Source organism: Biomphalaria glabrata, chromosome 17 (genome assembly GCF_947242115.1).
Source record: "Biomphalaria glabrata chromosome 17, xgBioGlab47.1, whole genome shotgun sequence".
NCBI lineage: Eukaryota > Metazoa > Mollusca > Gastropoda > Planorbidae > Biomphalaria > Biomphalaria glabrata.
The window spans coordinates 5,612,734-5,630,315 of record NC_074727.1 but is presented as its reverse complement, the minus strand read 5'-3'; the positions used below and the strand labels follow the sequence as shown (position 1 = coordinate 5,630,315).

The following is a 17,582-nucleotide window of genomic DNA, read 5'->3' as shown; positions in this document are numbered from 1 at the left end:
ATTTTTTTGAACGTCCAATAAACGGGACCCGATTGAATGACCCCTTCCGTTCAAAACACTACATTTTTTTTGGGGGGGGGGGGGGGCAAAAGTATAATTGAAAGTTTGCTGTTTTTGTTTCCCCCGCCCGACTTTCAGGCTGCAAATCCGTCCAAACCATGTTTTAGCGAGCACCTACCAGGTACAAAATTTCACGTCAATCCGTTCGGCAGTTGATGAGATTTTTTAATTACGTATATAAATCAGTCAGTATAGATTATTGAAGAGCTCTCAAGGGTGGACACAGGTGCGCATTAAATATCACGAAATTCAAAATCCCAGTCTTCACCGAGATTGGAGACAATGACCCAAGGTTTGGAAGCCAAGAGCTTAACCACTCAGCCACCGCGCCCCCCCCCCTACGGAGTAAGCTTAGAATGAGATTATTGCTGTCCTTTCTGCATCAACGCTGAGCTTCTTGGTTTGTCTTTTTGAGAGGCTTATGATATCAAGTTACTCCATTTGTCTTCTATCTGGTAAAAATCTTGCTATCATGTTGAAACTTTGCCGCAATAATTCAATTCGATGACAACACATGAATCAATCCAAAACAATTATTTAATCATCTAGTCGTAATTAACTAATGTATATATATATAGGCTATACTTATGAAAGAAAATAATTTATCTTGGGGGGTCGCCGAGTAAAAAAAGGTTGAGAACCGCTGTCATAAAGGATTGGACCACAGCGCACTGTGCATGCATGAAATTGGAATATTTTCTAACGCTCAAATATATTATTGTAAGTCAAGATCTACATGCAATTAATTACATTATTATTTCAAAATAATTGATGCAATCTTACTCAATATAAAATTCATATTTTAATTAAATTATTTTTAAAAAGTATTTAGTAAAAATTCATAAATACCGACCTATGCAAGAGAATTTCAGTAGGAGCAATTTTAAACTCTATACGAACGAGATGCTTGTTTTACACTGCTGTTAACTACATTTTTTTGTCTAGATCTGCTTAGCCTGATAAAGCCAGTACACAAGTTTAGATTGCCTTGCCTGATGACCAGTATGTGGACATACGCTGTTATAATGCTGTGTCGACTTGAACGTAAGTAGACCAATATATTTTGACAATTTCAAAAAATATAAAAAGGCAGTTTCTTAGACTATATAGTCTTAAGTACAACTTCAAAGTTTCACATAGCTACTGCTGGGACATCTTATCTTATCTTCTTATATAATACAGACGTTACTTCAAAAAAGAAGATGATTACGTCCTTCGCGTCATGCATTTAGTCATGCATATTAACCAATGACTTAAATTATGCCAAGTCACTGGTTTTCTTGGCTAGCTCAGGGAACCCATTCCATGGGGGCATAGGCCACCTACCATGTTTTTCCAGGGCGTCTTGGCTCTGGGCGAATCTATCCAATTGTCCCCACTTCTCGTCCATCTGCATGACATCTACTTCCAAATCGAGGCGCCATGTATTCCTGGGCCGCCATCTCTTCCTCTCTCCAATGGGGTTCCAGGCGAGAACGTGCCTTGTAAAAGAAATAATTAAACTTTAGATATTAATTATTTCTTCTAAGCTCTTTAGCCCCCCCTCCCCCAATTAAAAACATTGATTGTTTTCTCACGTGGTCATGTCAGAGTACAACTTCCCTTGCATCGACGCTAATACTGCATTCCTCACTAATAATCGAACTCCAAGACAAGCCTTATTATTAATCTAAATATTTGACCCAATGATACACCAAGCAATGATACGCCTTGCAATGATACGCCTTGCAATGATACGCCATGCAATATTGCAATGACAAACCTTGCAATGACACACCTTGCAATGATAATCATGACAACGATACGCCTTGCAACGATACGACTTGCAACGATACGACTTGCAATAATTACTCGTGAATATTATACGCCTGGTCTTCATACAGGTGACTTCAATATATGATATAATAAGATAATTCACGCTTAGTTTTCTTCTGACAAGTATAAGGAGGATCCTTTCAGAGTGGGGCTGGGTTTGACCAGTATAGAGCATATTCTTTCAGATTGGGGCTGGGTTTGACCAGTATGAAGCATATTCTTTCAGATTGGGGCTGGGTTTGACCAGTATGGAGTATATTCTTTCCGAGTGGGCTGGGTTTGACCAGTATGGAGTATATTCTTTCCGAGTGGGCTGGGTTTGACCAGTATGAAGCATATTCTTTCAGATTGGGGCTGGGTTTGACCAGTATGAAGCATATTCTTTCCGAGTGGGCTGGGTTTGACCAGTATGGAGTATATTCTTTCTGAGTGGGCTGGGTTTGACCAGCATGAAGCATATTCTTTCCGAGTGGGCTGGGTTTGACCAGTATGGAGTATTTTCTTTCCGAGTGGGCTGGGTTTGACCAGTATGAAGCATATTCTCTTAGATTGGGGCTGGTTTTGACCAGTATGAAGCATATTCTTTCCGAGTAGATTGGGTTTGACCAGTATGGAGTATATTCTTTCCGAGTGGGCTGGGTTTGACCAGTATGAAGCATATTCTTTCAGAGTGGGGCTGGGTTTGACCAGTATGAAGCATATTCTTTCAGATTGGGGCTGGGTTTGACCAGTATGAAGCATATTCTTTCCGAGTGGGCTGGGTTTGACCAGTATGGAGTATATTCTTTCAGAGTGGGGCTGGGTTTGACCAGGGGAGCATATTCTTTCAGATTGGGGCTGGGTTTGACCAGTATGAAGCATATTCTTTCCAAGTGGGGCTGGGTTTGACCAGTATGGAGTATATTCTTTCAGAGTGGGGCTGGGTTTGACCAGTATGAAGCATATTCTTTCAGATTGGGGCTGGATTTGACCAGTATGAAGCATATTCTTTCCGAGTGGGCTGGGTTTGACCAGTATGGAGTATATTCTTTCCGAGTGGGCTGGGTTTGACCAGTATGGAGTATATTCTTTCCGAGTGGGCTGGGTTTGACCAGTATGAAGCATATTCTTTCAGAGTGGGGCTGGGTTTGACCAGTATGAAGCATATTCTTTCAGATTGGGGCTGGGTTTGACCAGTATGAAGCATATTCTTTCCGAGTGGGCTGGCTTTGACCAGTATGGAGTATATTCTTTCAGAGTGGGGCTGGGTTTGACCAGGGGAGCATATTCTTTCAGATTGGGGCTGGGTTTGACCAGTATGAAGCATATTCTTTCCAAGTGGGGCTGGGTTTGACCAGTATGGAGTATATTCTTTCAGAGTGTGGCTGGGTTTGACCAGTATGAAGCATATTCTTTCAGATTGGGGCTGGGTTTGACCAGTATGAAGCATATTCTTTCCGAGTGGGCTGGGTTTGACCAGTATGGAGTATATTCTTTCAGAGTTGGGCTGGGTTTGACCAGGGGAGCATATTCTTTCAGATTGGGGCTGGGTTTGACCAGTATGAAGCATATTCTTTCCAAGTGGGGCTGGGTTTGACCAGTATGGAGTATATTCTTTCAGAGTGGGGCTGGGTTTGACCAGTATGAAGCATATTCTTTCAGATTGGGGCTGGGTTTGACCAGTATGAAGCATATTCTTTCCGAGTGGGCTGGGTTTGACCAGTATGGAGTATATTCTTTCCGAGTGGGCTGGGTTTGACCAGTATGAAGCATATTCTTTCCGAGTGGGGCTGGGTTTGACCAGTATGAAGCATATTCTTTCCGAGTGGGTTGGGTTTGACCAGTATGGAGTATATTCTTTCCGAGTGGGCTGGGTTTGACCAGTTTGGAGCATATTCTTCCTGAGTGGGTCTGGGTTTGACCAGCATATTCTTTCCGAAGGGGGCTGAGTTTCTGCCCCCTTCCCCCAACTTAAAAAACAAATTATAAAACGTTTAAGAATTAGTCTGTTCATATATACGTGAAACAGACTTTCTTTTTAATCTACCAGTTGTTTTGTTTTTTTAACAAAGCTTATATCAACTAATTCTGGTAAAAATATTGTACATGTTATTTCTCCCACACCCAGATCAAGTTGAAGCTTTAAACAATTATTTATTCTACCTAACAAAACATGAATCAACTAAAACAGACTAACCAAAATAATAGATTAATTATGGGTAATTAATTATTGTGTTTGCTATGGAATGATGGAAATAACGTCTACATTATTGAGAGATATAGTTGTAAGAGCGGAGTTATATCCTTTAGATATAAAAATATTTGCCATAAAAATATTCTGCCATCCCTACATATCTTTCAGGATAAAGACTGACTGAAGCTGAGAACAGAATGGATTTGATCACACTTCTTATAGTTTGGCATTGCCTCATCTTGTGCAGTTCCTCAGAAGGTAATCTATTTAAAAAATAATTTTATCCCAATTTTCATTTTAGAGTGCTTAAGTTACACCATAAACCTTTAATTTGAGATATGTAGGCACATGGTTCAGGATAGTTATACCGCCACAGTAATTTTCCACTGACATCATCTCACGTGACCAAAACAATCTTTTAGTAACCAGATCGAGTCTTTCCTCGTCAGATGTACCCAAGCTAGATTTCTCCCCAGTGGTCGCCTCCAGGTTCTGCACACGCGGACTGCTAGCCCACCATGACATGCTGAGTTTCAACGTGGAGTTTGAGAACATCTGGAGAGGCTGGATCGATGACGTCATCTTCGTCCACAAAGCTGGCTCCGATGACCACATGGAAAAGGTAGTTAATCGATCATACTGGCGTCCATAGGAACGGTTACCAGACGTCAGGCAAAAGAAGGTTATGTCCTTCTTAGCGGTTCCTTCCCTTAGATAAGCTTTGTATTTTAAAAAGTACTCTTTTTTTTCCTATTTGCTTTTTTTTTCCCCTGTTCTAATACGTTCGTCTTTAGAACAGTGACGTAGCTAGGAATTAGCCATCATTTGGGGGCACGGGGGTGGCTTGACCTCTTTAAGGGCCCCTGCATTTTGACATTATGACATTAGATAACGGCGAAATATTTAATGTAAACAAAATTCGAGCACTGATTTAGGGGCCCTCTTCAAGTGGGGGCCCGGAGGGATTTTCAACTTTCTCCCCATCCCCCCCACACACCATAGATACGCCACTGGTTTAGAAATACGCATATGTATTCCCCACTCCACAACTTATAAATAAAGTATAAAGTAATAACCACTGAATCTACTATATAAGGTTGCAGTTTCACCAAATTATGAATAAAAAACCTTAGAATAGCAAAATGGTTTCAGAAAAGCTTAAAAAGGTTACGAGAAAAGAAAGAGATGACAGTGGCCAATGTCAGGGTTATTAGTTGCCACAAATATGAATGTGCATTTCAATGCTGACTACCCGTAACTAAGTCATGAAGATAATCGTAACGACAAATATAAAGACAGAAGGAAGATTCAGGATGCCGATTCACCGACATATAACTTGTTTATTGAAAATTTAAATAAAATAATAGGCACAGTTGAGTAAATGAAATATCCAGTATCAATTAATATTCAGCAGAGCAATATTCCATAGTAGACTGAATAATAATTGCACGATACTAATTAGAGTCTATACTTCAACTCTGGAAAACTCAAATCTAATAATTCTAGACTACAAACAAAACCCACACTGTTTTACTATGAGTTATTGGGCTACATTCCATTAAAAAAAACTCAGACATCTGACAAAAATAAACCAAATCAAAAAACAGTCTTAAAGTCAAGAATTTAAATTGCCCCGTTCTTCTCTAAAGTTAACAGGAGACCCAGGCTGACCAGAACTCAGTCCTGACAGCCTTTACCTTTACCTATCCTTTAGTCTCATGGACCGTTGGGGCACCAAGCAAGATACGTCGACCGTCCTTCTCCATTCCTCTCTGTCTTTTGCCTTAGAACCCCTTTCAATGGCAGGCCCGTCCATTCTTTTATGTTGTCCTCCCATCGCCATTTCTATCTGCCTCTTCTTCTTTTTCTGGTACTGTTCCCTGAAGGAAGGTCTTTGCGAGCCCCCGAAGATCTTGTAATATGGCCATAGATTTTTAGCTTGCGTTTCTTCACGATAGTTAGCAGGTCATCATGGGAGTCCAATCGCTGCAGTAACCCTGTCTCTAATCTCTTGGTTTGTGATGCGGTCTTCGACAGCCTACATTCTGACCAGAACAAATGTATCACTCCTCAGTTGTGCAGCTTGCGTGGTCTACGCCTGGCCGTTTGCCAGTACCAAGCGATCATGGGCTGCTACTGTTCCGGCAAGTCTACCACCAAATCCATCGTCACTCTCAATGTGACGGCTGACAAATACGGCGACATCAAGATTCAACTTGTGCACACGCGTGGCTCGGTAGTCGAGTTTAGCCTCAATGATTACACAGTTTACGGTAAAAAAACTGCATTTTGTATTAGTGCACTATTTACTGTCATAAATTTATTTTGTAACGATGCACAATTTACGTTGAAAATTTTATTTTATAACAGTTAACCGTAAGAACTTAATTTTCCTATCAGTACACAGATTACCGTAAAAACCTAATTTCCTATCAGTACACAGATTACCGTAAGAACCTAATTTCCAATCAGTACACAGATTACCGTAAGAACTTAATTTTCATATCAGTACACAGATTACCGTAAAAACTTATCCTATCAGTACACAGATTACCTTAAGAACTTAATTTTCCTATCAGTACACAGATTACCGTAAAAACTTAATTTTCCTATCAGTACACAGATTACCTTAAGAACTTAATTTTCCTATCAGTACACAGATTACCGTAAGAACTTAATTTTCATATCAGTACACAGATTACCGTAAGAACTTAATTTTCCTATCAGTACACAGATTACCTTAAGAACTTAATTTTCCTATCAGTACACAGATTACCGTAAGAACTTAATTTTCCTATCAGTACACAGATTACCTTAAGAACTTAATTTTCCTATCAGTACACAGATTACCGTAAGAACTTAATTTTGTATTAAACTTCATTTTGTATTAGTACTCAGTTTACCGTGAGAACTTTATTTTGAAGAGAAATTGACCAAACGACACGTTTCAAAAACATAATTTCTTGATCTTGATTGCTCAGTACGCTGTGGTCCAAACTCTATTGAGGACATGTGGGATAGGCAGGAGCGAAGTGAGCAAAACGAACGCCTGGGGCAAGAGACTTTATTGGTGACCTCTCCTTTTTTCATGAACATCACATAGAAATAGAAGCTTATAACTAAAAAAGTATTTCATAATAACATAATACAAATAACCTTAGAATGTATTACGTAACTAAAATATCTACAATAATTTTTTTTTGGCGCCTCTCTTCGTGTGGCTTCTTCCTGTGGGTGACGCCCGGGGTATCGTGCCACCTTGCCCCCCCCCCCCTCACTACGCCTCTGGGGGTTGGGGCTATCTGAAACAAGGTTTCCGTGTTGCCTAAAGGCTTTCAGCAAACCCAACCCAGCTAGAGTGAAGATTTAATCTCGAGACCTCTAGATAAGCATTTTTAGCCACTCAGCCACTCATCTTATCCCACCACCATCGGCCTTCTACAGTCGAAGAAAGACGCCTATATGAAAAAATAATCTGCAGAATTATAAATAATACATACGCCTAAGCCTGGCATCCGCTGCCTTGAGCAAACTGTGGAAAATCTGGGAAGAGTAACATCAGCTTCCAAGTATAATTAAAGCTGTATTCTTCGTTGGTGGTTTATGTATTCCTATATGGTTGTGAAAGTTGGAACGCTGAGGCTGAAAGAAAACTAAACTTCAAGCCTTGGAGAGTAAATGCTACAGAAAAAAAAATGCTGGGTTTTAGAAACCAGGAAAAGAAGAGAAATGAGTTTGTACTGTTACAAGTCAACACTCTGGCTGGCAAAAAGAAGGAACTCCTCAGTACTGTGAATAGACGAATGCTGAGCTGGTTCTGCCATATTGTAAGGCATGACTCAACTGTTTAAAGTGATCCTTCAAGGTGTAGTGGCGGGAGCATGAAGAAAGGGTCGTCTGGCTGGACAACCTAAAAGAATGGACCGGCCTCTCTCTTGAAATCCTGCTTAGAATAGCTGCTGACCGGGAAAAGTGGCGGGATTTGGTGACGCGAACTGTCACAGCACCCTTACAACGAAAGTCAAGAGACAGATGAGAAAGCGATGGGAAAAGAACGTAAAAGAATGGACGGACCTGTCATTGAATATTCTATGCAAGGCAAAGGACAGAGGAAATGGAGAAAGACGATAAACAGATCTTGTGTGGTGCCCCAAGGGGAAGGTGAATATACCCGGGATTTATAAAAAAAAAATGATCGAAAATAGAAATTGAGACCTGTATCTGTTTTACATTATGCAAAGAAGCGTGGGAAGCGTGGTCGAGAGGCTAAGTGCGCTTGAACTTGGCTTGTCTTGGCTACCTAGAAGGGGGCTCGAGGTTCGACACCCGACTCGGGCAGAGTTGCACAGAAAAACAACTCCTAGATACCCCCCCCCCCAACTGGTCCACAAATGAAATTGGACCAAAGCGCTCTATAATCTATAATAATAAAAAAGTCTTTGAAATCAACTTCAAACATGAGGTATAGGACATATGATTTATCATCATGTACTATTCTTTCACAGGAGAACCAATGGTCCACGCTTACCTAGATCGCTATCCAATTTTCCCATATGTACCGTGTGCTAAAGCAGTCAAAGGTGAAGGCTACCACGAGCTCCGCTTCTGCGTGGACAACCTTCTCGAGCCTGTGTTGAAGATCGCTGTGAAAAATTACGGCGAGGCCTCCAATAGCTCTGGCCGCTGCGTGACGTATTCGCTGAATCTCTACGCTGGAGAGAGCCTCGCCACGTTTTCGTATTTAGACGCCTGCAAACGCTCCAAGACGTTATCTTGCTCTATCACAGGTTATCCTATTCTGTTTTATGCCTTCCCTATCTTGCTCTATCACAGGTTATCCTATTCTGTTTTATACCTTCCCTATCTTGCTCTATCACAGGTTATCCTATTCTGTTTTATGCCTTCCCTATTTGGCTAATTTATTGGGAATGTTCCACATTTAAAGAAAAGACTAATTTGATTAAAAGTTCAGAATTCCCAATTTATGACGTTGCTGCGTGTTGCACCAGACGATGTATCTGTATGCCAGGTATATGTGTATCTGTGATCCAGGTGTATGTATATCTATAGGTCAGGAATGTGTATGTATAGGTCAGGAGTGTTTATCTGTAGTTCAGGAATGTGTATCTGTATGTCAGGAATGTGTATCTGTAGGTCAGTAATATGTGTATCTGTAGGTTAAGAAGGTGTATCTGTAGGTCAGGAAGGTGTATCTGTAGGTCAGGAAGGTGTATCTGTGATCCAGGTGAATCTGTGGGTCAGGTATAGTGTATCTATGGGTAAGGTTTGACTGGAAAAATAAAAGTTCTGACTTATTGCAATAATTTTTTTACAAAATGGATCAATATTTGCTCACAGTGGATCACGAGTTATATTCAGTAACCAAGCTGCTTCCATGGACCCTGCCCTTGTTAGCGGCAGTCACACTCTTACCATCTACTGCGTATATATGTAAGTCTTAATGACATAGATCATAAATATATATGTAAATCCTACTGACTTAGATCATAAATATATATGTAAGTCCTACTGACATAGATCATAAATATATATGTAAGTGTTACTGACATAGATCATAAATATATATGTAAGTCCTACTGACTTAGATCATAAATATATATGTAAGTCCTACTGACATAGATCATAAATATATATGTAAGTCCTACTGACTTAGATCATAAATATATATGTAAGTCCTACTGACATAGATCATAAATATATATGTAAGTCCTACTGACATAGATCATAAATATATATGTAAGTGTTACTGACATAGATCATAAATATATATGTAAGTCCTACTGACATAGATCATAAATATATATGTAAGTGTTACTGACATAGATCATAAATATATGTGTAAGTGTTACTGACATAGATCATAAATATATATGTAAGTCCTACTGACTTAGATCATAAATATATATGTAAGTCCTACTGACATAGATCATAAATATATATGTAAGTGTTACTGACATAGATCATAAATATATATGTAAGTGTTACTGACATAGATCATAAATATATATGTAAGTCCTACTGACATAGATCATAAATATATATGTAAGTGTTACTGACATAGATCATAAATATATGTGTAAGTGTTACTGACATAGATCATAACTATATGTATATCTTAGAATTAAGTCTATCGTAATGACAGAAAAAGAAGTCAGGCTGGGGGGCAAAAAAAAAAGTCTCTGAGTACGAAAAGTAAAGAGAGTCCTAAGCTTCACATGGAGACACGGACCCAGCTGTGACCTTTATATTTTGCCACACTTAACACAGACAAAGCTATTGTATGACGTCGATTTAGGTTTTCTTTTTGGCGTGTCGGCTTGAAACGTTTCTTCTGTTGGTAGATTCATTCTACAAATATAAAATAGTATCAATGCTCGTCTAATGCTGGCTTTAACTACTTCGACGAGTATCAGGTACTGAGTGCATTCACCAGGGTGAATATTTACTTAGACTTACATCTTACCACGCCGTTCGGCGCATTGGGCGGCAAGCCATCACCACAAAGATCTGTCACTGGCTATGCCTGAAGCCTCTTCCTTGTAGAAAAGATAAATACAGAAACACAAAATACGAAGGGAATAGCTGCACGCTTTGAGCACACAATGTTCGATGCTTTGATGTGCACATTACTAGATACACCATTCACCTTCTTTTGAGAGACAAGGCTTACTTACAGGGCCGGCCTTAGATCATCGGAGGCCCTATGCGAAGTGAATTTGGTGGCCCCAAATGAAATAGACCAAGGTTACAAAGACAGTTGGTGTGGGAACACAAGCTAAAAAAAAATCGCCCCCCGAGGTGTCTATTTGTATGACATGCGATCATAATCCTGCAGTATGAAAACGGCCAATGAGTTCTCGTAAATGTTGTTACAATGTAACTTTTCGTTTCACCAGGTTACAAAGCCAGACAACAAAGCTTGCAGAAAGGTAAGTGTCACATAGAAACTGTGATTGTTTCCCTTGAATGTGTTGATGTTTCTAAAAAACAAACTAATCACAGCCAACAAAAAGAAATAAAATAATATATTGAGCATGAATTAAAATACAAAAAACAATCTCATTAGATACAATAAAATGCCCCCCCCCCAAAAAAAAAAAAAACAAAAAAAAAAAAAACGACTTATTTGAACCAAAAGATTATATTCTGATTAGAAGGACACAGCGTTCTACATCGTTCTACGCCTTTTCACACTGTGTTAGGCGCTTTCGCGCTGCGTCCTATGCAGATAAGTCAAATGGAGGTAACTTTCAAATAATGAAATCCAATATAGTTCGTCCATCGTGGTTCGATGATGACCACTTTGTCATCCAGGGGGCTGAGGGCTTTGCACTGGGGTTTTATGCCTCCTCATGTGGCTGGTGAGACCTATGTGAGCCCGGAATGTTCGGCCGCACACTGGGCAGGTTGCTTTTCTTCTCTGGCGTTTTTCTTCTGCCAGCATTGTTCTTTTTTTCCTGTGAGCCTGTTCTCGACGCCATGATGCTCTGTCATGTGCCTCTGTCTCCCAGGTGCCTGGGTCTATGCTGATCGCCTTCAGAAAAGCTTTGAGGGTGTCCCTGAAGCGCTTTCTTTGACCACCTTGCGAGCGCTTTCCTTCGCTTAGTTGGCCATACAAGAGTCTTTTAGGGATGCGGTGGTCTTCCATTCTGCAGACGTGACCTGCCCATCGCAGCTGGGACTGCATCAGGATTGTATGGATGCTTTGCAGACACGCTCTTCGAAGGACTTCAGTATCTGGTATTTTGTCTTGCCATTTGACATTTAGCATTTTTCTCAGACATGTCATGTGGAAGTGGTTCAGTTTCTTTGCATGTTTCCTGTACACTGTCCATGTTTCTGAGGCATAGAGCAATGTAGGGAGGATGACGGCTCTATAGACCCCTAGCTTTGTATTTGTGGTGATACCACGTCTGTTCCAGACATTTTTAGACAGTCTGCCATAGGATGCACTGGCCTTGGCGATACGCAAGTCGATTTCACCATCGATTTTTCCGTTTCTGGAGAGTGTGCTGCCAAGATATGTGAATTTGTCCACTGAGTTCATAAAAGGCCCCTCTCTCTAAAGCCGTCAAAAGCAGTCTTTATACGTCTGTTTATATGTCTCTACTCTTCTAAAAAAACCCAGTTTTGTTTTTACTAGTCGGGTCATTGTCTCCTAATAAGGCTTGTGTTCGAGCTCGAAGATTAATAAGGAATGCAGTATTTCCCGTGGCTACGCAGCTGTGACCTACATATTTTGTCACATCCAGAGCAAGCATAACCATTGTCTCCTAATTAGGAAACATTATCAGTAATGGTGCCACAACAAAAGCTAATAACAACTCTGTCTGTGTATTACTGTCTAATACAAACTTTGAACTCGACACTGTTATAATTCTCCATGCTGAGATACAGATGAAACTTTGCACGATTATTAAACAACTTATGAATGGTGAATAGTTCAACAAATTACACAAATTGTTAATTAAATAGTGGTGATTATTTAATTTTGTTTGATATAAAAAAGGAATTTAATTCTTACAGTATTGAGATATATGACTGTAAATGTGGAGTTACGCCCTCAGATACGCTTCTTTTAAATAAGTAATTTTTTAAAAATGTGCTTGTTAATCTCTAAACCGCCAACATCTCGCGTAGATATAGCAATCGACATGTCTGAATGCTTGAAAATTTTACAATAAAAGTTTGAGTTGCTGTCACATGCTTTTGGTATTTATTTTACTTTCAGATGAAGAGGCGTACGCTAAAAGTAAGTTCCTACAAAGCTTTTATCGACTCTGTCTGTCTGTTTGAAAGTCTGGTAAAAAGTTTGTATACGTGTTTTCTTCCACTTCCTTTCTCGGATCAAGTTGAAACTTTGCACAATTATACATTGCCATAGACAAGATAGGAGTCAACAAAACAAAACAAAAGGTTACAAAGACAGTTTGTGTGGAAACACAAACTCAAAATCGGCCTCCGAAGTGGTCTACCCAGGCAGGTAAAAGGGCAGGTTGCAATATTTTCAGAAAGAATATCAGAATGAAATTCTATCAAAGACAAATGACAGATAAGAATGGAGAAAGAACACTGACAGATCTTGTATGGTGCCCCAACGGTCCAGCAGACCAAAGGATAGGTGAAAGGGAATGTGAAGTTAGATGTAAACCTGGCTTAACTGATTTCATATAATAATTATCCTATTGATCTAATTGTTTTGTAAAGGGTCAATCTCTTATTCAAAGCCTCATTAAAAAAAAGATTTCGTAAAAAGAAAATCTTTAGTTGGGTGTCTTGTAGATTCTCGACAACTGTACAGTTCACGCGATAGTATGAAAAACTACTTATTAATTTTTGTTTTAAAATATGTTCCACTTATATGCATATTAAATATTTTTTTTTCTCTTTGAAAATAATAGTAACCATTTTTTGGAAATAAAGTAGTTAGTATGACAGAATTTACTTAACTTAGCAATACGGTACATTTGTAGAAAAAATATTTTAAAAAAATAATCTAAAAACCGTTTGCATAAATGTGTTCAAAATATGGTTAATAGTCATTTCCCTTACTAAATAGAATCATGTGTTTGTTACTTTTAATAGTCAATAGTTGTAAAAAATGGTGTATTTTTATGAAGAAAACTGCTTGCATAGTTGATTTTAAAAATTAAATTTTTTCGCCTTCAGAAAAGAAAAAAGTAGCCGTTGCGTCAGAACTTTGAAAGGTCTAAAATATCATGATGTCGGATTTTCAATATCTTCAAGGACAAGTGTGGCAACGGAGAGGACTCAGCATATCTACAAGAACTGAAAGTCGACAGTGCTGTAGTTCTCCCGTCACTCTAATGTGCACCAGAGTCCTGGACCTTATATTCCCGCCACACCAAAAAAGCTAAAGTCTTTCCACCTTCGCTGTCTAAGTAAAATTCATAAGGTGCATTGGTCTGACCACAGAGCAGATACTGAAATCCTCCTGTTGTCTAACATGAACAGTATCAATGCCACAGTGAAAAGGCTCCAATTTTGATGGGCGGGACATGAAGTACGCAAACCAGACAATCGCCTTCCCAAACGACTTCTGTACGGGGATTTGTGTGCAGGCAAGCACTCCGAGGGAGGTCAATACAAGCACTATAAAGACACTCTCAAGAGATCCTTCAAGGAATGCGATATCGACATTGACGGTTTGGAAGCACTAACTTTCGATCGCTCCTCATGACGTGAAGCTGTGAGTGTCGGAGTAACGAGATATGAAGCAGGAAGAGTGGCCAGCGTGAAAAAGCGCCGAACCAACAAAAAGCTGAGAGAAGAAGCAGGCCTATCTGCAACTGAAAAAACCCACCCATGCCACGTATGAGGCCCACTTTTTAAATGGATTGGACTTTACAGTCTTCTTCGAGGATATTAGAAATGTGCTCATCTTCGATCACGAAGGAGGAGTTTTAGGAGACATGTAGGGTTTCGTCCCTTTAGAAAATTGAACACGTTAAATCGACGTGTCTGAATTCTTCAAAATTTTACAACAAACGTTTGCCGTTCTTACACATACATTTGTTATTTAGTACAATACCTCTATTCAAGTCGCTCCTTCACGGAGGATGGGCGGGCGTTGATTTCGAAAACGGCTCTAACAATTTTCCATCAAATTTAACAGTGGATGGATGTGGCTGAGAAAAGAATTACTAACTCGTTGGCCACACGTGGATAAACTCTAGTTTATAATTTTCAAAGTAAAAATAAATAATAAATGCAAATTTGGCCACAGACTAAATCTAGGTCTAGATCATACATTGGTTTTTAAAAGACTATCGCGTTCTTTAAAGGACTATCGCATTCGGGAATTTCCGAATGTAATGTTTTATTGATTCAAGACTGAATGTTCAAGAAAATTTTGCGCATAGTGTTCTAAGTCTGTGAGGCGCAGTGGCTGAGCGTTAAAACGCTTGACGTCCGAAACGGGGGTACCGGGTTCGAATTCTGGTGAAGACTGGGATTTTTAATTTCGGGATCTTTGAGCGCCTCTGAGTCCACCCAGCTCTAATGGGTACCTGGGTAGTTGGCGAAAAGTAAAGGCGGTTGGTCGTTGTGCTGGCCACATGACACCCTCGTAAAACCATAGGCCACAGAAACAGATGACCTTTACATCATCTGCCCTATAGTTTGTGAAGTCTGAAAGTGGAACTCATTACATCTAACATTCATTAATTTATATGAGAAAAACAAATAATTTGCATAATGGTGATGTTGTCTTTGTAAAAAAAAAATAATTTTTTAAATGTTTTTTTTTTGTTTTACTTTCAGAACGAGAGGCTGTCGGTAGAAGTAAGTTTTTACAAGTCATTTATCAAGTCAGTCTGTCTGTCTGTCTGTCTGGTAAAAAAAGCTTGTATACGTTATTTCTCCCACACCCATTCTCGGATCAAGTTTATGCTTTAACCATTAATTTATTGTACCTAACAAAACATACGTCAATGCCAACAAATTTAACCATTTTGTCAATTAATAATTATTTTGTTTGGGATCGAATAAGGGAAACAACTTAACATTTTTTAGAGATATAGTTATAAGCGTGCATTTATTTCCCGTAGTTAAGCTTTTTTTTTGAAGGATCTTTTTCACCTAAAATAACTACAAACAGATGGTATAGTTGAATCAGGAGATATAATTGAATCAGAAGGTATAATTGAGTCAGGAGGTTAAATTGCTTTAGGATGTTTACCTATCTTAGGGTGTATAATTGTAGTATAATAACCTATGCTGCTTCCATCATATCGTGGCATTTTGGAATACACATTCCTCCAGTAGATTCACTCAGCACATTCTAGCAGAGCAGCATTGCATGTGGGGTGTAGGAAAGAAAGGCTTTACTAATCCGCCCCATCCGCCACGCCGGTCCCCACAGGGGCCACCTGCTGTGGTGGCTTCTCTCTCACGGACCGTATGAGCCAACAGGACAGTGGCCTGCCCTGCACTGTGCTATAATAGCTTGCTCAGGCCTGGACGGCCTCCACCACGGGGAAGTGCGGTCAGGGTGCCTCATGCGCTCCCAGACTACACGGACTTTTTGGGACTTGCCCCAGCACTTGAATTATAGCCAGAACACGATGAAGACCCGCAGCCTGTTTGGTGGGTGGTGTTTGCCCTCCTTGGTGGGCCAAGGAGTCTGCAACATTGTTGCAAGTTGATAGAGTTGGGTTTAAAGAAAAGGATAACGCTTAGTTTGTGTTGAGGGTTAGATGAAGTTTCTATTATTTAAAGTTGGATCCCATGTCATGCAGCGTTACTTGCCTATCGGCTTTTTTTTTTTTTTTCACTTATGTAACTGAACCTTTATGTTTTTTTTTATTCTTCTAATAATTTGAATATGATTCCAAAGCTAGGAAATATATTCTGCTGGTTATTTCAGAAAAACTCACCAATTTTCTACCCATTTTGTGAAGAGTTCAGCAAGTGCGCAAGTGTTCACTAACGTTTTGGACACATCCGGGTCACAGATGAGGTGAAAGCGTCTCAAACGGTGAAGTGAAAAAGTCAGAACTGTAGTTTTTTTTTTTTTTTTCGTGACATCTCTATAGTCTGTGTAATTAATTGATTTCTCTTTCAAATAAGATATTTACCAATCTTGTCAAACAGAGAACCTTGACCATGACTTCACATGATTTGTGAAGCTAGTGATTTAAATTAAGTAGTCTCAAAGTGACAAGTACATTTCTTAGAAGACAGCTGATCACATTTACTACATACTTTTATACAATCAGTAGATAGAAAAAATATTTATACTGTATATTTTTATATATGTATATAAGACTGAAATAAAGTGCTTTCTATTTATATATTTATTAATATTTAGATTAAATCGGCCACTTGCACGCAATGGCTTTGTCTGCATAATATTTGACAAAATATGTAGGTCACAGGTAGGTTTGTGCTGACATGCAGACTTCTTTAACAAATATGGACTCTGGGTGATATGACAATTCTATTACATATTTACAATATATACATTCAGACACCTTTTTTTTCTTCAGTTTATGGCTTTTAGGTTATTTGTGATATTTTTTTTTAAAGTGGTAAAAACATAGATATACACTTATTAAATATATGTTGATGAATGTTTGATAGAGGGATGTAGTATATATTTTTAAAATAAAAATAAATTTAAAGACTATTTCATTTCATTGTTGAGTTGAGCAAGAGTTGTGTTTATTTGTTTTTTTAAGTGCTGTTAGATCTACAATATTTGGATATTATGCATATTGTCTTAAACCCCTTTTAAAACTGACTAAATAGAGAATTCCTGAATAAAATAAAGTATACAAAGCCATGACCTACACCAAGACATTCCATATAATCACATGTTCGACAGGATATTAGCTAGAGATTCGACCTTTGGTCCATATTGTTTTTATAATTTATTAGATATTATAAAAGAGATTTCAGAAGTTATGCGTTTTTTTAAATAGAAATAAATAATTAATAAAAACGCATATTTTATAATCTTAACCATCAATATGTAGATGAAGATTAAGAT

The 17,582-nt window shown here is 38.9% G+C and overlaps 1 protein-coding gene across 2 annotated transcripts; it reads left to right on the top strand.

The window, feature by feature from the left end:
* Positions 1-966: 966 nt before the first annotated feature.
* LOC106068104 (uncharacterized) lies at positions 967-17,174 on the top strand. Of its 2 annotated transcripts, none has more exons than XM_056014960.1 (10): positions 967-1,104; positions 4,217-4,306; positions 4,498-4,670; positions 6,123-6,321; positions 8,554-8,835; positions 9,407-9,499; positions 10,966-10,998; positions 12,801-12,821; positions 15,353-15,373; positions 16,458-17,174. In XM_056014960.1, exons 2-10 carry the CDS (start codon positions 4,246-4,248, stop codon positions 16,487-16,489), a joined length of 915 nt encoding a protein of 304 aa, XP_055870935.1. In that variant the 5' UTR covers positions 967-1,104; positions 4,217-4,245; the 3' UTR covers positions 16,490-17,174. The 2 variants fall into 2 exon arrangements, with proteins under 2 accessions (XP_055870935.1, XP_055870934.1); XM_056014959.1 differs by having other exon boundaries at positions 988-1,104; positions 4,224-4,306.
* The last annotated feature ends 408 nt before the right edge of the window (positions 17,175-17,582 follow it).